Below are 24,405 nucleotides of genomic sequence, written 5' to 3'. Positions count from 1 at the left end.
TGTGCTGTTGCCCAGAGACAGCAAACATTCATTCGTTAGCTCACTGCCATAACTAAAACCACTGTGGGTTGCCACTGGGGTTCTGATTTTGGGAAATGAAGGTACGTGATGGAAGGGTGGACACCTGGCAGGGAAAGTGCAATGGTTGCTTATATGCAACATTGGTATTTTTTTTCTTTTCCAAAAGAGATGAAAATGAGGGCTCGCTTTACATTCATAGTTGGATTATGCTTGAGTAATTGCATAGGCAAAGAAACTAAGACACAAAATGCCTAAGAGGTTTCCCCCTGATTAAAAATGTTTTCTAGGTAGAGAATAATTTTACAACCAGAGAGGGAAGCGAAGGCTTAAGAGGGGATTCAGCTTCAGCATCCAACCTGGCAGTGGGCGGCTTAGCCACTGGGCCATCCTGAGAAACGCGGGCAGGACTGCCACAACAGTGTCACCCAAAATTTTGTGACCATATCTTGGGGAGCACCTCCTGTGAGACTCTGATAGAGCACTGAAGTGAAGTACCAAGCCAAGCGGAAGTACAGAGACCTCTTGGTTTTTTTGAAGTATCAACTCATCAGACTTCTGTAAAATGGGCTGTGTCGTGGGGGGTATATGCAGCTTCTGGGTCACAAGATAAGGAGCTCAGCACAGAAGGAGGTTTTGCAGAGGGTGACTGTGAGGTAGTTTTGTGATGAAGCTTATTCTTGGTTAGCTGATCCTGGACATGCCCCATGCAAGTGAGGGCATGCTGGGGAACACACGGAAGGGGAAAACTGAAGAATGCATTAAAAAAAAACAACCCTAGGTGCTTCACTTGAATTTTCGTTGAGGTGTGGGCTTGTCTTTGATGTAATGCAGGTCAGTTGCCCTTACATCTGTCACCTTCACTGTTTTTCTTATCAACTCCTTGGATTATGGAAGAAAATGTTTATATTGTGGACCATGAGACCGCCAATGAAATACATTTGTTAATTCTGTGTTGTTTGGTTTTCTTTTTTTCCCCAAGGAATAGTTGAAACTCTTTCTTTAACAGTTTTTTATGATGAAGTGTAGCAAATAGGTTGAAACTTATTGCCTAGAACGTTGAGGAAAGGTACAATGTTCAGATCAAGCAGTCACAACCTCCTTTTTAATATGAAAATATGCTATATACAGCATAAAGTGCAGTTCGCATTAGAAACTTCAGTTTTCATGGCTTGGAACCATAAGCCGTGGGCCCTGAAACCATGACAGCACAGACCCACAGCTGTTGATAGAGCTGCCATAACCGGAGTGCTACAGGGAGCGCAGGTCTGTGGGATAGTTGCTAAAAGCTGCTGTCTAAAAATTGCTGAGGATGGGGAACTCTATCTCATTACTGAAAATATCTAGTAATTAAAATAGATGGGGAAATAGCCACCCTTCTTTGTACTTTCATTTTTCCTTGCTTTTGTGTGAAGGCTTGAAGGCAAAAGATCTGGCAGTGCAAGGCTGTCATTCTTTGGTGTCTAGAAAGGTGGTGCTAAACTACAAATTATAGCAAAAGCCGAGGGAACGTGCATTCTTTGCACATAAAGAAGGACTTAATGAGGTACTGTTTCCTGAAATCTGGAAAGATGGAGAGGGAATACTGTAAGGAGTTGAAAAGAAAGGTGAACAGGCTTAGGGTAGTATTATTTATTGTCTCCTAATAAAGATCCCAGTTCAGAGTTAGGAAAGCTCAATCCTTTCTGCAGCATCTGTTACTCTTGTCATATGAGAAGAATCAAGATCTGCTCTCAACTTTGTGACTTTTTTCCATGATCAGTGAGAATCTGTTATAAGAATTCCTAGTAAGCTTAATTAATGTAAAACTTTCAAGTGTTGACTAAAAAGATATTTGAAGTCATAGGTGTTTCCACTTACTTCCACGAACTTTTAAGGTAACATTCAGTGAGAGCCAGGTGTGATGCAGCTGGACTTGCTATTTACAGTGAAGAGATATTAATCAATTATTGCTGTCCTTTTTGTTTGTGAACTACAGGTGGATCGATTACTATTTTATTGTTCCCATATATTTGTTCCCTCTTACAAATAATTTGCCCATTGCCAGCACGCTTGAGCTTCGGGATTGTTCCTTGGCCATTTGCTGCGATGCGCTGGCTAGTTTGGAGGCTGTCGTTCCTGAGAGGCAGCAGTTCCTGAACAGGGATCATCTGCGTAATCCTGGAGGTGAAGCAGCTGTAGGTTAAGGTCTATGAGCTGCATGTCTGAGAAAAAAAAAAACCTGCAAATTTGTCTTTGCAAATATTTCACAGTATCCACTAAAAGTCAGACAAGGGAGCAAAATCGTGACCAGTCTACCTGTTACACCACTTGCAGTGTAAGGTAATATACCCATGTTTGGCTGGATCTTGTTTCCAGGCCTGCTTTTGCTCCCCCCCTCTCAGCCTAGGGCAGTTGTGCTCATAAGGGACTCGCGCTCGCAGGCTCTGCACCCTGACCCTGTGCTTGGAGACGAGGAGCTGTGCTCCAGCCTCGCTGCTCCTCCTCCCCAGCCAGACCCACTGGCTTAGTGAAGGAAACCTTTCTGAGGCGTTAAGCTATAAAAGGGTAAAAAGAAAACCCTGCAGTACCATGCGATGGTTAGGCTTAAAATGTTCTTCCAGATCACATTTTGTAAATTACAGCATTGTCATTTACAGTAGGCAGCAGTTCAATGACTTTTAATTGCTATTAGTCATTCAGCCCATTGTACTGTGGAGCAACGCATGTGCTCCCACTCACGGTGTGCAGAGCTATGGCTCCTGTTTGCATCAGAAGAAAGCTGCATCCAGCTCAGAGAAATGTACTTTATTCTTTATATGTACAGATAAGTCCATACTGTCCTCCAGTAATGGGTTTAGTTCTGTTATGCATCAAGCTCTTTGGTTTGCTCTGCTTTTTAATTTGAGTTTAAAAGTGAGCTTCTGCTTCTTGTCACATTCTTTTTCAAGTCCAAAAAGCTTTTCTGTAAAAGTGGAGATGAATTGCAGTGTAGGGACATGGGATGTCCAGGAATAACAGGCTTGGGCTACTGGACACTTTGGCCCTTCATTATCAGCGCTAATATGAGAAGTTTCCTACGAAGCTTCCTGTATAATCATGGGTTCCTGAGGTATGGCCTGAGAGAAAGGTTGGTTTTGTGAGGTTTTTTTCCTGTGTCATGACATGTAATAATTTCTTTACTCATCACTTTAGTAGACAGAAGTGATGAGAACTTCTTGCTGGAAAAAATGTTTTTGTGCAACTGACTTGAAATGTGTTTAAGAAATGTGCTCAAGAGTTTCTGAAAACCCACCGCTCTGGATTTCTTAGACTTGTTGTTTTGCTTTGAGGGCTCTGCCTACCTGCCCTGGCCTTCTGCAGCTTCAGTTCAATACCTGATTCTCACAACACTCCTCTGGGAGAAGTGACTATTATAGCAAAGAGAAAGACAAAATAACTCACTCCAGGCCCACAGAAGGGATGGGTGACAGAACTTAGTTTAGAACCAGTATTCCCTGAGTCCCAGCCCTGTGCTCATTACTGGTTTATGTGATGCAGAAAATATTTGTATCATTACTGACGAGGCCTGATTTCTACTACGCAAGTTATTTCAGTGTGAAAGTGTTCTTTCCACATAATCCTGTACATTGCGGCAGTGATGTATAGGCAGTTCCAAAAATATCCACGTTATTGTCTTTAAAATCCCAGTGAGATCTGTATGGAGTCACAGCAGAAAGCATGGCCTGAGGAACGTGCATGGTGCACAAAGCTGGCCTCCAGCAAGCCACCTTATTCCCAGGGAAGAGATGAATGACCCTTGAATTAGAGGCAGGAACCTTCCCTGGGGCTCCAAGACTGAACAGAATATAGTTTTTAAAAAGCCATCAAATGTCTGCCATTTGAAAAGTGGAGACTCCCACGAGTACACCACCAACGGGCACAGCAGCAAAACCTTTTCTAAGTCATCACGATGACCTCAATGTGGATAGGTTTGTGCTGGTTGCTCCTGAACTCTACCGCAATGTAACCACATCAGACTGGGCATATAGCAAAAGTGTTTAATGCTCTCACATGGAAAGATTGCTCACTGATCATAGCGTTGCCTGGCAATGTTCATAGAAGTCTGTTAAATCTAAAAACACAGACTTCACTCCATGGAATACATACTCATTTTCTTGACACTATGATGGTTACATTTTTTAGAGTATTAGTTTTTCTTTGATCTTGTGCATGTATGTGTTGGAATATTGTGTTCTGTTTGGGGCCCCTCACTACAAGAAGGACATCGAGTTGCTGGAGTGTGTCCAAAGTAGGTCAATGAAGCTGGTGAAGGGTCTGGAGGCAAGTCTTATGAGGAGAGGTTGAGGGAGCTGGGGTTGTTTAGTCTGGAGGAGGAGGCTGAGGGGAGACTTTATCGCTCTCTACAACTACCTGAAAGGAGGTTGTAGCGAGGTGGGTGTTGGTCTCCTCCCAAGTTACTGGTGCTAGAATGAGAGGAAACAGCTTCAAGCTGCACCAGGATTTAGATTGGATATTAGGAAAAAATTCTGTACTGAAAGAGTGGTCAGGCATTGGAACAGGCTGCCCAGAGAGGTGGTGGACTCATCACCCCTGTAAGGTGTTCAAATGACATGTAGACATGGCACTTCAGGGCATGGTTTAGGAGACATTCTATTGTTGGGTTGATGGTTGGACTTGATGATCTTAGAGGTCTTTTCCAACCTTAATGATTCTATGATTCTATGATTCTATATTTATGTTGTGGTTGATAATTATTTTGGAGATGCCATGTAAGAACACTTCGCTTAGGAAGCACAGGGCCAGTCCTCCATGAAAAGGAAGTCACTATGTCATATCCCTGCTGTGGGTAAATGGGGCTCACTGTGGCATCAGCAGTTCATTTAGAATTAATACTTTCCACATGAAAAATTCATGTTTTTACAAAGCCACACACACAAAAATATAATCCGTATACTTTCATTTTGATATTCCATCCTAAAGGCTGACAATAGCCAGCAAATGCAGCACTATTTTTCTGGCCTTTACCATTACAATGCCGGACAGGGCGAGGGATTATCAAGGAGAAACTGCCATCATGATTCACTCAGTGCAGGAGAGAAGATTAGAGTTGACTGGCTCTAAACTTAGCACATTCTTCTGCTTATATGATTGCTTCTTTTTAATTCCCCTTGAAGTATTTGCCACTGAGAGATGTCTGGATCTTTTGTAGATGTCAGTCGTCTAAGGTTTGGATGGAGTGATGGACATCGGTTAAAAAATGAAGGAGTTGATCTGACCCACCATCCAGAATTCACCACCTGTGAGGCCCCCATGGCTTAGCACAGTGATCTCAGGAACATCACTGGAGACCTACTTTCCAATATGACTTGGTCAGTAATGTTAGGTGTCTGTTTCTGAACGGCCTCAGGAGCTGGTTTACTTTCATGTTACATTAAAAGCTTAGCAAGGTGAGGTCAGGAACATATGCACATATATGTACATAGGTAAGTAGGTAGGTAGGTATTTCTATTACATATACATAATATACATTATATAACATATATGCACAACATTCTATATTTATATATGTATACGCATATACAGGCATTTATATAGAGACATATGCCACATTAAAATGCGAATAGTTGCAGAATGTGGCAGAGGGCAGGTTTGGATGACGTAGTTCTCTGAGATTAATTGTTCAGTTTTTGATGGGGCAGGGGTGAATTCCTTGGATATAAACCACCAAGTATCATGTGGTATACTGGTATAATCATACCTCCAGGTTTTCATAGGCAATACACTGAATGTTATACTGCCACTATTTCATGTAGAAATCAGACACTCAGTAAAATTAAAATTATTTCCCTGAAGTTATTTCACTTTACTTACCCAAACATACGGTAAAATAATTAGTAGCTGTAAGAACACTTGTCATCCTCATGATGCTGAATTACATGCTGTAGACATTGACTTCATACCACCTTTTAAGTGAGTCAGCATGATGGAAAAGTTGGGGAAAGCCACAGGAGAAAAGCCGCCAGCTCTAGAAACCTTGGAAACTGAAGGTGTAATATGTCTTCCTCAGCTTTCATTCTGCTAAATTAAATATAGGTAAAGAAGAGAAATGCAGACATGGAAGTTAGGCATAATATTTTGAAGGAAAAGAAAAATATATGTAGAGGCTGGCAGGACTCCCAAAAAGAGTGTTAAAAGAGAAATTCCAGGAAAAGGAGTGGGAAGAATACAAAAAAATTAGTAAAGTAGGGTATCTTTCACAGATATCTTCAGGGGAAAATAGTGGCTTATTATGAGGATTTTATTATGATGCTCAAGACTGTTGATAGAAAGCTGCTTTCTGTTTTAAATCTTGAGACGTCTCAGCTATTTTTCTCCACCACTTTTAACCTTACCAGTGTCACACACCTGAATATGGTGGCTTTGCAGCCACAGGGAGGAGGCGGGGGACGCCAAAAAGCAACCGGTAGCATTCTGCAAATCTGTGCTCTACCATTGGGATTTGGCTTCGTATTATTAAACATAAGGTAACGTATGGCCCCAGGCAGCACATGAAATAGCAGTTCATTTCCAGCTCCTCTATGGGTGCTGTAGTGCTGATGAAGCAAATCAGATCTCAGGGAATATAGCCATGTATGGCTCTATTGTATGTGTATATGAATATAGCCATGTCTGTGTATAAAACAGCTGTGATAAGACATTGTTATGGCTGAAACTGTTATGTTTTTACTGGAAAAAAAGAATTAGGATTGAAACTGCAAAATGACCCTGTTCCTATAAAAAGTGAAAAATGTGCCTGGATAAATGAAGGTTAATAGAGTTAATTGAGGAGTAACACAAGAAGGCAATTCAAGCTAGAGATCATAGCTGTGATTCAGATAAAGGGGAATTGTAATTAAATGGTGGTTGGATAAACATGATTATCCTGGAAAGTTTTCCCAGCACAGTACCGGGAGATTTTAAGATGCGGAGGCAGACGTGTGTACGTGATCTGGAAGTAGAGATGCCACCGCTGCCAGCCTCCCTACGTGCTCCACCACCGCGGCAGGCTGCCCACGGTGCTGCACCTCGCAGCAACATGGACAATGGCAATAATTGGCAATAAATTGAGCTAATTTTGAAGTCTATTTTGCCTGCAACTGTAACCGGTGAGCATCTCCCTGTCTTCATCCCAATCCCCAAGATTTCTTGTTCCTGCTGTTTCCCATTTCCACCCCCATCCCACTGCGGGGGCAGAAGCAGCGGGTGGGAGTCTGGGCACTGGCCATGGCTGACGTGCCACAGTATGGCTCTGGGCTGGAGAAGGTGAGGGCATCCCACCCCTAGCCAGAGGGACTGGGGTGCATGTGCTCTCCCCACATCGCCAGCTCAGGCAAAAGCCTATGGCAAAGTACATACAGCAAACTTGAACATAGATGGGTAAACATTTGTACTTGTCATACACTGCACTAAAACTGTCATTCTGTATTAGTTTAAAATCCCTGGTACTTTCTTTTAGATGTACTGCATCATCTCGTTTATGTAGATAATTATAAGCTTACTTACTACATTTTTTCCATAACTGGTATTATTTTTTATGTGGATATTTAAAATGAAATGTGCTAGTTTGAAACTGAACACTGAGAGGATATAAACCTTCATCTGATCCGCAGCAAACAGAGGCCTTCCAAACTTAACTGCTTTGCTGAAACAGGTACTTTTATCTGTTGAGTTACAAACAGTTCCTTGATGACCTGTATGAGACGAAGGGAATCAAATGTGTTCTTCCAAGTTCAACCACAAGACTTCCAAACCAGATTTTTTTTTTCCTTTTCTTTCCTTTTATTTGCAAAATACACTTGCTACATTTTCAACATTTATCTATATATCATCATTAAGAAGATCTAAATATACTGAATTGGAATACAGGATGGTATTAATTCACATTCTTCTAGAATTCCTATAGGTTATTGTACATAACACATACAGAACAGAAAACCCCAGAGAACTTCCTAAGAAAAACTATCAAATACTTCTGCTGTGCAAGTATTTACAGTACAGTTTGGAATCATTGCTTCATACTCCTTGGTATATTATATCATAATGATATACATTCCCACTTGTCTAAGGAGAATGTGTACATGTACACTGGAGTTTTATTATTCTGTATTCTGAGCAAGTGAATATCTCTCCAGCGATTAGGCCTTTTAAAAAGAAAAAAGGTATGGGGGGAGATCTTTTTGCTTTTCAATTTCTTTTTCCAGTGCCAACTCTATTCTGGATCTTCAAGCGGACTTCCCCACCCCATATACAGAGGCCAGTTATGAGCCCTTACTCTCATCTTTAAGATTGCCTCCTGAAACTTTTTATGCCTTAATCTTTTTTTTAATCTTTGTGCTTTCCTTAAGTATTTCCATCAGCTGACAGGCTGTAATGAATCCTAAAAGTGAGCTTTGACTCAAACTGTGTCCCCAGTGTTTTTTGGACCTAATCTTTACCAGGTTAGGTTGCTGGTAATTTACACATTAGAATAATCCCATGAGTATTGGGGTGGATGGCATCCCTTGTGATAGTGAGATGAGGCTGAGAACAAAGTGAATTGAAAATAACCGTGAAAACCCCCAGCGCATCTTCTTTGTCTTTGTATTTATGCAGTTGGCATGTGATACAATAATTGTCTTATGCACATTTCTGTCTTCTCTGTTTGTTAAGTGAGTTTGTTGAAGTTTCTTGTCCCAGACATGCCTTTGTTTGCAACCATTCTCAAGATCATGACTCCATTGCCTAAATCGGTTGTTGAAACTTGATTTCCACACTGGAATTATTTATGTATCAAGGTTATTTTTAAACTCAATCAGTCATGCACAACATTTTTCTTTCCCAGCCTAAAATTGCATTTTCTTTGCATGACCTTCTGTTGACTGAAGCTTAGTGAAAGAGCAGTCATTTTTTGCTGTTTTAAAGTTTTCACAAAATTAATTTCCTGAAGGAATATTTCTTTTTGTCACGATACAGCAAGAATACACAGGACCTAGACTCAAATAGAGGTCATGCAGATGACAGAGTAACATTATTATTCCCACAAACCAGCTCTAAGCATGTTGGCTGCCTATACAATACACACTAGTTCTGGCATCCACAAAAAATGAAGGCAGAGACGAGAAAGTTAAGACCAGGTTGCACAACTACCTCAAGTTCATTTTGAGTAGCCTGCCAGACAACGTTTCTGGAAAAACAGCATTTTGCTGGTGAGTGACATATTTTCATTTCCTAAAGGAGAACAGGGTTTTGAGCATATATATATATTTATTAACGCTGCAACGATCAAAACTTAACTCTGGAATATGTGTTTAATTTCCATGAAAATGTCATTGTTTTGGCTCTGAATTCCTGGCACTCATTTTTCCCATGGCTTTAGTAACAATAACATGACAGTTTTCCGTCAGAAAGTAACCGGCATATGCTATAATTTTGTGTTTTCCCAGAGAAAAAGAGGAAAAAAACCTTAAAAAGGAAACGCTGAAATGTTTATTGCTTGTCTTTACCGAAAAGTCAAACTGAACCTTCCAGTTACTTTGCTTTCTTCCCAGCCAAGCATCATCCAGTGAGAGAACGGAGCAGTCTGAGCTGCTTGCCGTGCAGAAGGAGCTCCGCACGGCTTACTGGTAGCGCAGTGACCCAGTGAAGCAGGGATAACTTTTTAAGGAGCAATCTAGGCTAAGTCTTCAAAATCACAACAGGGGTGTTCTAAAGCATTATGTTTGAACTCAGTGAATGCAGTTGTCCTCCTCCAGTGCAAAGCTACCACCAGGTAAATCGGTACTAATTGGAACAGATCAGTTCTCAACAGATCATTTCTCTAAACCACATGTCTTGCTGGACTAATTTTCTTCACCTAATGTTGATGAAGGTGTCCCCATATATTTGCTTGCTTTAAATAGGGTTTGAGAAAATAATTTTTTAAACATGGATCCCAGCTTTGTCCATAGGGACTGGCAAAACTTCAGCCGCACAAGACTGATGAGAAGTAACCAGTTCCCACAAGACTTCTGTTAGCAAGAGCCATATAAGTTATTTTTCTGACGCCAAACTACATACATATAAAACTTTAATACTCTTGAAATCTTAAGGGGCTTAAATAATCTCACTGGTGATAGGTATCTAGCTAGGAGGAGGACAATAAATCAAGCTGTGAAATTCCTTTTTTTCTTCTTCACTGAAGAGATTTTACTAGAAAAAGGATTCCCAAAAGCTTTCCTCCACTGAGATTTGAAAGCATTTGAGCCTTGTATTTGTCCAAATTACGAACACCAATATATTTAAGCCCAGGTAAAGGTGGGTTTCTTCTGCTACTTTTTATTTTGCCTTCATTTTATTAAGTATATTGTTAGCTTTTTCACAAAGCAGGAAAAGTTATTTCCTTGAGAGCTATGTCCCCCCATTCCAGAAACAAAAACAAAACAAAAAAACCCCAAAAAACTCCTTGTATATCTGTTTAGTGAGCAAGGTGATGCAGGCAGTAAAAAAACCTCATGAGGAGCACTTTATGCACTGAGGACACATCCTGATAAATGCTACTTCGAGGCATAGACAAGACGGGAAGGAGAGAAGTTTAAACAGAATATTGTGCTTTTCAGAATGTTTTGAAGGCAATGATATTTAAAGCTAAATAGTTTTCTTACAGAGACACCAGTGAAGATCTCACTGCCATTTGGCTTCCTGAACATTTTGTACGTGGATGCCCATCTCTCTTACAGTTGCATTTAGCCAGCATTTCGGTAACAGGGTTTGTAAACAAAGTACGCTGATGGAGTACACGACTTCTTGGGCACTTTAATTATTCCACAGTAAAGGCAGCTTTAAAGGGAACACCAGATGTTCTCCTGAACTTACAGGAGAACATTTCTAGAGCTAAAATCCCCTCCATTTATGTGGCCTTTTGCCAAGAGGAGAGTAACTACCACTGTGTGGTAAGACCACCTGTGTTACACGATTCATCCAGGGGCACAGCTCATGTCACTGGTTAGAAATACGTGATGTCAGAAGCTGATTACAGATACTGAGGTCTTTCTCCATTTCCTCCTTGGGGGTGATAGGTTGAGGGATGTGGCCAAGAGGAAAGGAGGAGACTGTCAGATATAGGGCTGCAAGTGTTACGGCTCCCCTAGTCTGTGAACAACTTTTAGGCCTAACCATAACAGGGTGCGTAATGCAGCCTCAGCAAGGAGGATGACTGAAGGCACCCTGCAAGGGCTCCATACCCCTTCCCACCAGGGGGAGACTGACTGACTTGCTATGCTCCTTGGACTCCAACAAAATAAAAGAGGGCTAAGCTTTAGTTGGAAAAGAGCAATTAGCAGTTCCTGGTGATAATTACAATTTTACATTTATAACGACAATTGTATTTTTCCACTTTTTACAAGCAAAGTATTATCCTGTCTCTCCAGTATTCTGCTATTTACAAAGCACGATGATGTACAAAGATGATTCATATACGATATACTCCTCCACTGCAGCTTTTTTCAAGCCTGTGAGATGTTTTGTTTGTTACAAAGTGTATGGAGGGTGCCACTATGGCTGCGTATCCTGCTGCTTTGAGCAAGTGCTCTCACCCACCTGCTTTCTTGCAACTCCACAGGAGAAAGAGGAGTTGTGAAAATCACAACAGTGCACGCCATGTAAGTAGAGGATAGGAAACACTTTATTTATAACCCTGTCATATTGGAGCTACCCTAACTGAAAATAAGCTTGACTTGTTCCTCTGGATTCTCCAGAGAAATGACAATGTATAAATCAGAGGTTTGTACTTTGCTTTCAGTCACTGCATCATGGAGAAACTGTGAAGGTCAGCTGCACTGTGGACAACTCCTCATGCATCCACATTTTTTAAATTACTCCTGTCCCTTATTGCCAGTTTTGGTCTGTCTCCATTTTTCTCACACAGGTCTGGACTAGTCGCCAAAGTGCCAGACAGACTCATTAAGTTGACTTTGCTAAGACTTCTCCTGACACCTGTAATTGTAGCATTTATTCCCAGCTAGGGAGCACGATATTGAGGCCTGACACAAATGCCAAAGTATGACAAGGGCACTTAGTGCAAGAACTATGGTACTGACAGCTTTGCAGACAACTTTAAAAACTTCTGTTCTGATGTCTCAAAGGGACCAAGCAACCAGGGACTGGATTTCCAAACAGTTAGTTTTCTCACACAACCCTTGAAATACATTTTATTTCTGTGTACATTAGGAAGTCCTTGTACTGAAAAAAACCTGTAAATAAATCTGGTTGCAAATAATTAAATCAAATTCTTAGTTCGTTTTCTCAAGCTGAAGCCAAACATACACATTAACCCAATGGCCAACTCTTGCTGTTTTACCACAAGCCTGACATAGAATTCCATGTACCTGCACTGTTGGAAAGACATTATGTGAGGTCATAATCTTATCCTTCCCAGAAAGTTTCTAGTCCTGACTTTCGAGTGTGAACAAGGCTCTAAAAGAAGACAGACAAAAACCTAATGGCTGCCCTCTTTGCTGTACCTATACCATTTACTATAAAAAAATGGTTTTTACCTCTTGCTGTAGGAAGTACTCCTTTCTCCACCAGTGAAGTCCACTGAAAACATGCCACAGCTGGATTAATAAGAAAGCAAAGCTGTGGCGCAGTTATAGGAAAAAACCTAGCCTGTCAGTTCTGTTGTTGACATGCGGCTAAACCACAACAACATGGAGGTTTACAGTGGCTTTCAGGCAGTTTGATACAGTAGAAACTCATAAATGAAGGGCAAAAATAGTATTACATTTCCAAGTTTACACTGCGTGTTTTTATATGGTCTTGCTTCATAAAAGGTGAAGATCACACTTTTTTCAAGGTACAGTATGGGCTTAAGGCTAGTGGTATTAGATCACAAACATATAGAGCTTGCAAAATTTCTGATGTGCTCTGACAACCTGCTCCATCTTCCGTTTATGACAAAACCCTTGCAGAGGTGATTTTTAGTAACCGCCATGGTATGACACATGCTTATAGCAAATGAGCATAAGCAGTGGCAGGTAAATGCGGTGTGTACTGCTGCCAGTCAGCAGTGCAGCAGGTTGCAATGAGACAATGACAGCCTCATCATTTTTTTTTTAACTAGGCTATAAACCAGTTAGGTTGGTTTGCAGATTTATACTGAAACAAAAGCTCTGGCAGGTGTAATGCTAGGATTTGGGAAGAGTCATAAGCATAAGGCAAAAGGTGTTATTGGTTCTACTGCTTTCAAGAAAATAACACGAAGAACAATGGGAGTCGATTGCTTTCATTAAAGACGTCTTCCCAGATGGACATCAATGGTGTCAAAAACTGTAGGTAAAAATAAAAGTTTATCAAAGTTACTTCATGGCGATGTATCAAGCACCAAAACCATTTCTCATACTTCAACAGGGAGCCACCGCCATGGACTTTCGTAGCTTTTGACTGTGTGTAAAATTATGGGCTTGTTAGTCTTGACAAGCATCCACCAAGGGACAAAAGCAAGCAGACAAATTTGTAACTCTCCTGAAACTAATGGACATGACGTCACTTTGGTCAATCTCAACTGATGTTCCAAGTTTTGTAAAAATCCCTCTGGCCTGCACAGTAGAAGTCACTGTATACAGTCTAGAAACGCCGGAATACCTTGCAGTCTCTCTCAGACGGACATTGGCGGCTGCTCCGCTACAATACGTGGCTGCTCCGCGCACAAACTGGGATGAACGCGTGCTTCCTCTTCATTGAATACTTTCAAACAATATGAGGATCTGACTGAAATCAAGATTGTAGTGCTTATTATAAAGCAAAGTTAACCAGGTCTAACACAGTATTATGTTTAGTTGTTGAGATTATGCAAATGAGTTTACTGGGAGACAGATGAACAGGATGGCTAAAGTCCAGTAAAGTATTACTAAAGGTCTGTACATGATATCTGTGGCATTGTATGAGGGAATATTGCATGAACTTTAGAACAGTCCAAACATACTGTTAAATGAACTCATAACAAGGGCTGAAAACTGAACATCAGTGTGTGCTTAATGTGGGGATAATTAACTAGTGAACTAAAAAGCTCATAACATATGCTAGGTAACTACAGAACAATGCATTAGTTGGTGTTTAAGAAAGCAGTTAAATATAAGCTAAAGCTTGACATTTTTTGGTTGGCGCTGCTTGATAGATGGGCACGACTAAGTCTGATTATTAATACACAGGATTAGACTTGCTATCTGCCATGTTGCACAAAGGAGGAAACCCAGGTGAGAAGTTTAGTCAGGAATGGAGCTTTTGAGTTTGGGTAAACTTGTATGAATCTGATTCCCAGAAGATGTAGTCAACTTAATGGAAAAAACTGTAGACAGTATACAGCAGCTACAACACTGCCATTACTCAGCGGAGCGGCATGGCAAACATTGGAAGGAGCAAACAGTACTGCTGTTCTGTGTGCTGTTAATCTATTTAGAAGAGACCAATATTTAAGTCCTTACCTTCAGTCATTTGCCATGAATGTGTGCCTCCAAAATCCACATTCTAACACGCCTTTGGGCTAGATCTCCTTTGCATCACTAATACACATTCTTATTTTACCTTCTTATCTACACAAAGCCCTCCAGAATGAAAACAGTGAGTTTGTCTACACTTAAAATACCACTTTATTGCAGTGCTACTGGGAAATCCAAGCAAAGGAAGACAAAAAGCTCCCCATCCAAACCTAACATCTTGGAAGACTCAGATTTTGAGTGTGTAGAAGAATTATCCAGCATCAAACTGTTTATTATGAGCCATTATTTTCCTGCGTCAAAATATTTGCCATAAGTGCTGGCTCTACTATTTTTCATTGGCTTCACTTCAAATCCTCTGTCTGTTATTATGAGAGGCTATGACCTGTAGCACAACCCCAAAGCTTCAAGATACAATTGAGAACACCAAACAATTCAAACATAGACTGGCTACACCAGTATCATCCAATACTCAATGAGATGATGCAGCAACTTTGAACGTTGGCTATCTGTTGTCTTCTATGACAATGGTTCTCTTAGGATAGGTGTCAACGTCCACAAATATGTAGCGGACCTCAAATCTTCCTCTGTCAGGATTCTGTAAGGAAAACAATTTCAGGCTCTGCTTTTTTCTCTTTGGTAGTTTAAATTCAAGACCAAGGTTGTCAGCTGTATCAAGCAATTGTACATACCTCTTTGACTTCCACATGGACCGTTCCCCGCTTCCCTGTTTCGGAGCCCTCAATATAGAACTTCAAACGCATATGTTTCAGTCCATCCTTTATATATTCAATGTGACTAAAAACAGCAAAACAAAACAAAAAACCCAACCCACCCAGCAAGGATACATATTATATGCTAGTTAAGCTTCTTAACTAGTTAAGCTGCTTAACTATTTTGTGAGAAAGTGTATTCCGATGCAGTCCTTATGCTACCATGTATTCCTTGTCTATTCTTCTTTCCAAGCTTTTCGTAAGCATACAAGGAGGAGTGGAGTTGGAAGAAAGACCTAATTAGCAGTTGAGGATTAACAGATGAAGCGCTTAAAAGTCCTCACCCCAGTCCTCCCCTCAAAACTCAAGAGCAATCCAATGGCTGAAGATTCCGGAATTTCCTTGTATTTATTCTAAATAACCCCCAGATTCATCTAGAAAGGAACACCCACCTCACCAAGAGTGCCAGGCATGTTTTTTAGTCACTTAAACTAAGTTACCAAGCAAAAAAACCCCACAAAGAATATTTTGTCAGCCCAATTATCAGGTTGGTTAAATCACATCAAACCAGTTTACTATATGCTTTACTTATTTTGGCACTAACTTTGTTGTACTGAAGTTGTGTGACTGATATCAGAACTCCAACCTGAATACTGATATTTAGACTGGAGTTCAATTATGCTTAAATATTACAAAAATAGAAAGGTCACATCACTTTCAGGGTGACCACTTCCAGAAACTAATGGTCAAACTAGAGTTCTGGTGCCACTTTATGTTTCCTACTGAAATTACTAAGTGCAGCATGCTACCAAGCTCTTATTTCCACCAGTCATGCCCAGGTACACACTGTGAATTAAACTTCCAATACAGTTTAAGGTGACATGATGGGTTACAGAGAACAATGATGAACGAAGAGCCTTACTGCAGTAAATACACGTCCAAGGTGTTCATACACAAAAAAATCTGTATGTTTTTGAGACATTTAAGGTCATCCTTATTCTGCAGACACAAATGCTACAATCTTACAGTCCTCAGCTCAAAGCTTTATTTAAAATACTAGACTTTCAAAATGATGGAAATTAAATACTAGGAAAGCTGACAGAATATATTTACATATTTACATTGGTTTTTTTACAGGCAGATGCTTAAAACATTTTCATTTAGCAGCTCCAGTTCAAGCACTTTTTCACAGTCTGGTGAAAAGATAAACTTCCACCAGTAAAAATCACCTTCCTCTGGAAAAAAAATTCTCAATTTCATGGTTCAAGTTGTGTATCTGGGCTTACATGTCCCATCCTATATATTAAAGTCAAAAATCCCAATAAAGACAAGGCCCCTGTTGGGTTATAGTGCAGGGAGGATTTACATTTTGTAAAAATTAGTTCTGTTGTCTCCCTCAAAAGCAGATTAATGAACAGACACACTCATGAAAGGTTTAAGTGAGAGATGTTCTTTTAAATACACGGTAGACATGAGGCCTCAAGTACCAAAAAAGAACATAAGAAACGGGCAGTCAATACTGCGAATCAGCTCAGGGACAACAGTCACTGCAGTGACTACAACATGTTCAGTCAGGCCCAGCCCAGCTTTAAACAGAGCAAGCTGGAATCTTGAAAGTCGGAAAGTTACCACCTCCTGCTCTTTCTGAGCTGATAAGAATTACTGCTTCAAAAGGAGAAAAACTCTCGAAGAACAATTTATCAAAGAACAATTTTACTCTATTTGAGGGTTTCAGACTGTAAACTTCAGTCAGATCCCTGCTCCCTAGATGCACGCCTAGGCCCCTGTACTGGTCTCTTCAGACTTGACCTATTCTCTGGAAAGACCAGCTCTATGTTTACCGTGCTGGCCATTGCTTGGTTTGAGGCACTCAGAACTGCCATCTTACCACTAAATACAGTGCACATACGATGTATGTGCCACACAAGAGATACTGTAAAAAACTGATTTCATTTTCACTCACAAGTGACAGGGTACGTCCCATACAGCTCATTAATTTAGATCCAACTTGCTATTATGCGACCCAAAATGTCTCAGGTGTGCAAAAACTAGTGTCTGTATAGGGCAAACACCAAAGGGCACCTGACAAGCTGTCGTCTTCCTCTTCTTGTTGCCTCCCCATAACCTTTAATAGATTCACCAAAAACACCAATTATCTACAAGAGAAAAGAGGTTTGAGTTGTCAGAAGATATCACATTCAAATAGTATCAGCTCACATCCCTGCTGTGAAGGCATTTTCTTCGAACAAAATGCCCCTTGTGAGTCTGATGTGTCAAGAATAGAAGAGTTTTTGAAAGAAAACAGTGTAAGGAAAATGTCTCTGTATTTCAGTGCTTTTCTTCACAGTCACATATTACATGTCTAAAATAAATCCTACTATCATCTTCTATTTGTACCATCCTCTGAGATTATGACATTTTAATCTCTTCTTACTGTATATTTTCTACTTTACTGACATTTTGTGTAAAAAGGAAAAAAGCATGAAACATTTGCTCACGTCTTCTCTAAGAGAATACATTTCAAAGTTTAAAATGCAAATGCACTCCCCTTCATGGTATCTAAAAACACTACTGTTTAAGAAATTCAATGACTTTTTTTTTTTTTTTCCAGATTTATTAAGCCAGACCAAATTAACCTAGTTTTAAACTTACTTTAAAGTTGGTTAGAAAGGGAGGGTGATTTTTACTGTATAAGTACTGGAGAGAAATTTTAATTCTACAAACTTTTTCCTAAGCAGTCTTCGTTTTTGTTCTAGTGACAACTTGTCACTTCATTTCTAGGTTATCCTTAGTGGCATCTGTGGCAACTTTGCTTGAAAGCTATTCCATGCATCTCTTGTTTTGCCTGAAGTAGTGGTTTTTAAAATCTAATTTTAGATTGATTTTTGTTTACATCTAGCTATCTTACATGACTGTGGGATCACATGACTATTCTTTCCCTTTTCCTGCTAGCCACATGAATGCTAACTGTGTTTCAAATGAAGAGTTTAAATTCCTGGACACTTATGCAGTGATTTGCAGAATGACAGGACCCTAGTGAAGTGTCACAAGAGAAAAAATGTGCTGAGGAAAGGCAGCAGGCTAGATCTATAAAGCTTAAGTGGGACCAGTTGCCTCCCTGACTGGCAGAACTCCGTAAATACCACATTTAGTAGGCACTCAGCTATGTCTATAAGACTTTCTGCATGGAGACGCAAGCACATGCTCTGAAAGGGCACTGTTGTTGCACCAGTTTGTTGTGCTGTGGTACACTCACTGAACTTGGCTTTTAGCAGGCTAATTCACTCAAGCTCAGACCTGAGTAACTTGTCCTAATGTAAGCTCCAACTTGGAGCTGACCCACCTCTGGCCAGCTAAAAGCACAGGCAGATCTGCTGGTGTTTGCCTGCTAAGCACCATGTGGGCCTTCCTGCAGCTTTATTTGTGAGATTCCTCGTGCAAGCTTTTACCTCAAAGAGAGACAGTAACTACTGAGAAACATAAACTTATGACTAAGGTTCAAAAACCAACCTCAGGGTGAGATCTGCATTTCTCCAAGGCATCTCCATAGATCTTACTTGGACTAGAAGAAGAGAATAGCTCTTTAAAAATCACATAGAACAAACCACCTGTAACAGAAACAACAGCAGATGGAATGAAAACTAATCAAACTCGATGGAATTAATGAAAAGCACCTTCTGATAAAGAATGTAATTTTTAAAAATAACCTGTAACACCGATTCCAACAAGCACCACAATAAAATAGGTGAAGTCTCTTCCAGCTTCTTTCACTGAAATAGACAGAAAACAACACCGGAGTTACAATCTTGGAGAGTTAAGACTTGCACAGGTTTCTTACATAAATGGTCTTCTATTAGTCTGCACCTCAAATAATATTTCGGCAGAAGAAAAAATTCCAACAACAGCTTCCGTAATGCCTCACCACTAAAAGAAAGAGACCGTGGAACATCTCTTATGTTGTGCAGGGCATATTTATACCTCTATATCAAGTTGTATTATTTTCTGTTCTCCTACTACATGTCTTCAAGACCCAGAATTGCACTTATTGCTACTTTTTGTGTACACAAGAGCTAGAGCTTTTTTAAGAACTAATGAGTTATTTAGCACTGCAGTGTTCAAGCCACCATATAAAGCACAATCATTGCAATCCTTATGCTGAGAAAGGAGAAAGGGAGAAGTAAAAATAAAAAAGCATAAGCTTAAAAATTGCACACACAGAAAATACTTATTTTATGACTTCTCAATCAAGTGAGCAATAAAAAAGGATATTAGACTAAAATATATTTCATTTATTGAGACTATTTACTACAGCTTATCTGATTAGTTTTTATGTAATGTACTAGTTAAAGTGTCAACATACTCCAAAAAAATGAGTCTCTGCTACAAAATATTTTTGAGAACTTGGAAAGAGACTACTGATTTAAGTGACAAGGTGTGCCTTTTGGTGAATCACAAGTTATCAAGGAAACTTTAATAACTCTTCTTCCTGTAGCCTTCTGATCAGTTGAGGATGTTTTTCATATACCTTTTCAAAGCACTTAGAATTTCTGGGGCTAATTACGTAGTAACCACTTTTCACTGATAAGACCAACCAAAGTGACAGCCGTCATGTAAAAAAACTAGAACCACGTGTGGAGCTTTGACAACTTCGCCGGAAGTAAACTTGTTATAACAGCATCGAGACAGGTTGCATGTGACGGGTTTTCCTTTTGAAAAAGGTGACGAAAGACTGCTACATCTTATCCCCGATGTGACCCAAAAACTAGATCAAGCAGCTGTTGGGAAGAAGCCACATAATTTCTGTTCTGCTTGTTTGTGCAATACATACGCTGAAATGCATCAACTACTGAAAACAACACGATGTGTAAAGGGCTCGTTAGTTTTCTGAGAATGTTTGTGGGGTTTTTTTTCCCCCTCCATTCCTGAGTTTCGGGGCTCTAAACCCCCACCTGCAGCAGTAACCTTTTCCGCGCCAGCCGCCCCGGGCAGCGCTCGGTATCGGCGCTCACCAGTGGCTACCGCCCGCCTTACCTTTCTGGGCCGCCGACAGCAGAGTTTCCTCTTTCCGAGCCCTCTGCACGGAGACCTGTTTGCCATCACCGCCCGGCCGCCCAGCCCTCAGCGCCCCCGCTCGCGTCCCGATACTCAGCCGGGGGGCCCGGGGCAGCGGGGCGGGCGGCTGCTGCTGGTGCCGCCGCCACCGCAGGCAGAGGCAGGGCCAGGGGCCCGTCCCGGTCCCCGTCCCCAGGCGGGCCCGTCCCGGGGCAGTCAGCAGCCACCTCCCCAGGGAGGCCGGCGCCCGCGGGCCGCGCTGCCCCGCCCGCCCAACAAGGGAGGCGGGCAGCATGGCGGGCCGCGGCGGCGCCCGGGCGCCCTGAGGGAACTACGGCGGAGGCAGCCGAGCGAAGCGGCGAGATCCTGCCCCTCTCCCGGGGTGGGGGCGAACCCTGGGGGGGGAGAGGCGAGGAACGCTCCCGCCCTCAGCGCGGCTCCTCTGCCGCTCCTTCAGGCCACGAGCACCCACTGCCCTCTGCCCGCCCACAGCCGCCGCCGCCCGCCTTCGCCGCGGCGGAAATCCCGGGGGCGGAGGGGAAGAAGCGGCAGCGGGAGCTTGGGAGCCGTAGTTTGGGCGGGAACGGCGCCCGGCGGGGTCGCTGCAGCCGCTGCCCACCCTTCAACGGCGGGGGCCGCCCGCCGCGCCGTGCACCGCCGTCCGGCTCAGCCTCGTTAAGCTGGTTTTCTGTTTGCTTGGGTTTTTTCCCCCAATTGTTTTTCTGATCGTGCACGCACAGGTGCGTGAAAGCGCTGCAGCTGACGCTTCCGCGAGCGGAGACCGGAACACCTGAGAAGACCGTGCCACTGATACCCCGAAGAAAATGGAATTGTCTTACAAGTAATAACAGTGACCCACGCGAGCTTTGCAAAACAGCATTTGGCGGCCAGAGAAGGGAGCCGAGAGATAGGGAGGCGTTTGTTTTGCCGACTCTATCCTTGAAGAGAGCCGAGAGACTGATAAAAGCGAAGATCCCGCCTCTGAAGACACTGAGAACGGGGGGATGAAGTGTATAGTCGAGGAGGGCAGCTAATTGGGATGTTGATGAGAACTAAAACAAAGTGCCCTTTAGTGAACTCCCCGTCATTATACTAAAAATCACGCCCCCAGGCCAGAAACCCCCCTACTCAAACAAGCCCCTTCCCCTCTGAGCATGCGTGTTAAATTTAAAGGGAGCTGTGCCTTGAAGATGAGAAAGAAACTACCCAATTATTAGCTGGGGGGAGCGAATATTCGCTGTCACTGACCCATCTAGCTGTATAAATGCCTCGTAGTTTCTCGGTGCGGGGTGCTAGCTTTGTGGGGTACCACCCAGCACCCGCCTTTGCGCAAAACCGCGCTGAACAGGCAGCCCCCGCCCTGCGTGTAGTTCGGCGTCCCGCACACACCCGCTTTCCGGGACAACGCTCCGGCTTCGCGGGGGGCGGGGCGGCCCCGTGGCGGGCGGTGGGGCACACGTCGGGGGTCCCGACGGGGGCTCACGGTGGGGGTCGCTGCGGCTCCCCGGTGTGTGAACGCTTTCCGCCTGCCCCACACCAGGCTTCCCGGGAACCCCACGCCGTGCCGGTGTCCCTCACCTCCAATTAAAAATAAACTCCTTGGGTGCGAACACGGGCTCCCACAGGCCACCTCTCCCTCGGGCAGCGGAGGAGGCACGAGGGCAGGTCGCAGCCCCGCTCCGCCTACCTGCCTGCTTCCCCGGGGCGGTGCCCCCGGCCGCCGCCTCCTCTCCCGGGCTGGGCACCGCCCGGCCCCGCGACCTCACGGGGGAGGCGGCAGCGCCCCCTTTCCCCCACCCGTTCCGAAGGCGCTGTTCCGCGGCGGAGCCGGCCATGGCGACGGGCCGCGGCAGGGTCCTGCGGCGGTACGGCCGGGGCGCGGCGGCTCCCTCTGGCGCCGCCGGGGCCGGGCCGTCGCGGCCTTTCACGCCTGCTGCTGCCGCCGCCGGGCCCAGGTAACGGCCTCCCTGCCCCGCCTGAGGCGAGGCCGTCGGGGGGCGCTGAACGGGGCTCTGCCGCCCCCGGGCTGCCGCTCGGCCTTGGCCGCCGTGCCCGTGGGGAGCGGTTAGTCCGTTTTCCCCAACTCCGTTGCTCCTCTGGGAGACCCCTCCCCGCCGCCGCCGCACGCCTTCGCTTTCCGCTGCCTCATGGCGGCGAGGCTCGCCTCGGCTTTCCCTCGGTGGCCCTGTGGAGAGGGATGTCTGCCCAGGGGCGATGCGCCTGGCCATGGGAGACACAGGCGTTCCCGGGTGCACGGACGGCCTCGGTTTAAGGCGCTGTTTTCTGGGTGGCGGGGCTGCAGCTTGGGTACGTGCTGGAGCTTGTTGGAGGAAGCGTAACAAGCAGCAGCCGGTCTGCAAAGTACTGGCTGGCTTAGTGTCTAATGTACGTGTCCAGGGTAGTTAGGCCTTTGTAACAAATGGGAGGATTTAGCTGTGGAAGGTGGGATTAGCTTAATTCATGTAGTACAGGCTCAGCTTCCAAATACTGAAAGCACCAATCTCGCAAGAAAAGTTGAGAAAGCAGGTTTTTCTGCTAACCTGTTTGTACAACCTTGGCTTTCATAGCTGTTTCATTCCCCCCTTTTTTTAAAACCTGGAAATGGAATGGGTCATACCCACCTTTTTGAAAGACTTTGGAATTGGTACCTGAGGAAAAAAACCCCAAAACTCAGATGTCAAAACATTACTGTCATCTCTTTTTTTCCCCAGGCATGCTTTAACATTTGAAGAAGACGACAGGTTTTGTCACTATTTACAACTTTCTATACATTCTTTGGAATAGATTAACAAATCCTGACTAGCAAAGAACCAAAAGTCATGCTGCAAGTACTACGGTGTATGAAAGTCAAAGTGCTGCGATAAAGTTGTGCCCCACGAATTGAAAGCTCATGAAATAACAATTGAGGTGGTTGTGCCTCTAAGCAAGAGCACCTCAGTTGTTACTAGAAGTCTCTGAAGAGGGGGAGTATCACCTGTTACTGTTTTTCGGCTTGGGGAGGCAAGCTTTGTCAATGCGGAGTAAAAGCATTTTGTTAGTACTAATTTCAAATCTTAACACACACAGTCCTTGAAAAATAGTTTATGCTATGGATTTGCTGTTGTTTCTTCTTACCTTGAGAATATTTTTATTTTGGAAGATTCACAAATTCAGTACTTTTTTTTGAAATGAAGCTTTCAAAAGTGGTAGGTGTTACATCAAAGTTTTCAAGGCACGTGTAGGCAACATTTCTCTTCAGAAATTCCTTCTTGGGATGAAGAAGAGGGGAATGCAAGGAATGGTTAAAAAGAAAGCAAGAATGGCTGAATGTCATGGTTTTAGCTGGGATAGAGTTAATTTTCTTCACTCTAGCTGGTATAGTGCTGTGCTTTGAAATTAGCATGGAAAAAAAACCCTGTTGAGATAACACACAGATGTTTAGGCTGTTGCTGGGTAGCGCTTATACTAGTCAAGGACTTTTCTACCTTCCCATGCTCTGCTGGGTGCACAAGAAGCCAGGAGGAGAGGGGGCACAGCCAAGAGAGCAGATTCAAACTGACCAAAGGGATATTCCATATCATGTCATGCCCAGTATGTTACCTGGGAGGGACTGGCCGGGGGAGGAGGGAGCAATCGTGGCTCGGGGGATGGGCAGTGTCGGTCAGCAGGTGGTGAGCGGTTGTATCATTTGTGTTTCCATGTTTTCTTCCTGTTTTCCCTTTCCCTTCCTTTTCCCTTTTTATTATATTAACACTATTGTCATTATTATCATAATCATTTATCATTATCATTTTATTGTAATCATTAAACTGTGCTTATCTCAACCCACAAGTTCTTTTGCTCGTCCGATTCTCTTCTCCATCCCACAGGGGTGGGGGGAGTGAGCGAGCGGCTGCGTGGTGTTCAGTTGCCCGCTGAGGCTGAACCATGACACCGAATAAAGGCAATACAGGTTATGCTTGTACTAGTTAAAGTGTGGCAAAATCCAGGATCCAGCTCTTGATCTGAATTACTCCTAGTCTGTGTAGGTGTGTCACTGTTGGGTATGCCCAAAGTAGGTATCTTTGTGCCTTCAGCATAGGCACAGGGTAAAATAGCCTTGGCTATGCTGCCCATAAAGATACACAAGTGGTAGTTCTGCTGCTGTTGGACAGGACTCGTGTCTGCAAATCCTT

The 24,405-nt window shown here is 43.2% G+C and overlaps 2 protein-coding genes across 3 annotated transcripts in view; one reads left to right on the top strand and one right to left on the bottom strand.

The window, feature by feature from the left end:
- Nucleotides 1-14,615: 14,615 nt before the first annotated feature.
- On the bottom strand, nucleotides 14,616-20,754 carry TIMM21 (translocase of inner mitochondrial membrane 21). The gene is made up of 6 exons (XM_064443106.1): nucleotides 20,231-20,754; nucleotides 18,907-18,969; nucleotides 18,710-18,807; nucleotides 17,282-17,355; nucleotides 15,179-15,284; nucleotides 14,616-15,084 (listed from the first exon to the last, which is right to left on the bottom strand). Exons 1-6 carry the CDS (start codon nucleotides 20,544-20,546, stop codon nucleotides 14,992-14,994), a joined length of 750 nt encoding a protein of 249 aa, XP_064299176.1. The 5' UTR covers nucleotides 20,547-20,754; the 3' UTR covers nucleotides 14,616-14,991.
- Nucleotides 20,755-22,001: 1,247 nt separating this feature from the next.
- The window catches only part of FBXO15 (F-box protein 15), a 129,168-nt gene continuing 126,764 nt past the window's right edge, over nucleotides 22,002-24,405 (top strand). Inside the window, exon 1 of one of the 2 annotated variants that reach the window (XM_064443105.1) lies at nucleotides 22,002-22,206. In XM_064443105.1, coding sequence (XP_064299175.1) covers nucleotides 22,085-22,206 — 122 coding nt within the window. In that variant the 5' untranslated portion in view covers nucleotides 22,002-22,084. The remainder of the gene's footprint in view (nucleotides 22,207-24,405) is intronic. The other variant, XM_064443104.1, reaches the window with a different exon arrangement.

This window comes from Phalacrocorax carbo, chromosome 2 (genome assembly GCF_963921805.1).
Source record: "Phalacrocorax carbo chromosome 2, bPhaCar2.1, whole genome shotgun sequence".
NCBI lineage: Eukaryota > Metazoa > Chordata > Aves > Suliformes > Phalacrocoracidae > Phalacrocorax > Phalacrocorax carbo.
The sequence above is the reverse complement of the archived record's forward strand: the minus strand, read 5'-3'. Positions and strand labels throughout refer to the sequence as shown.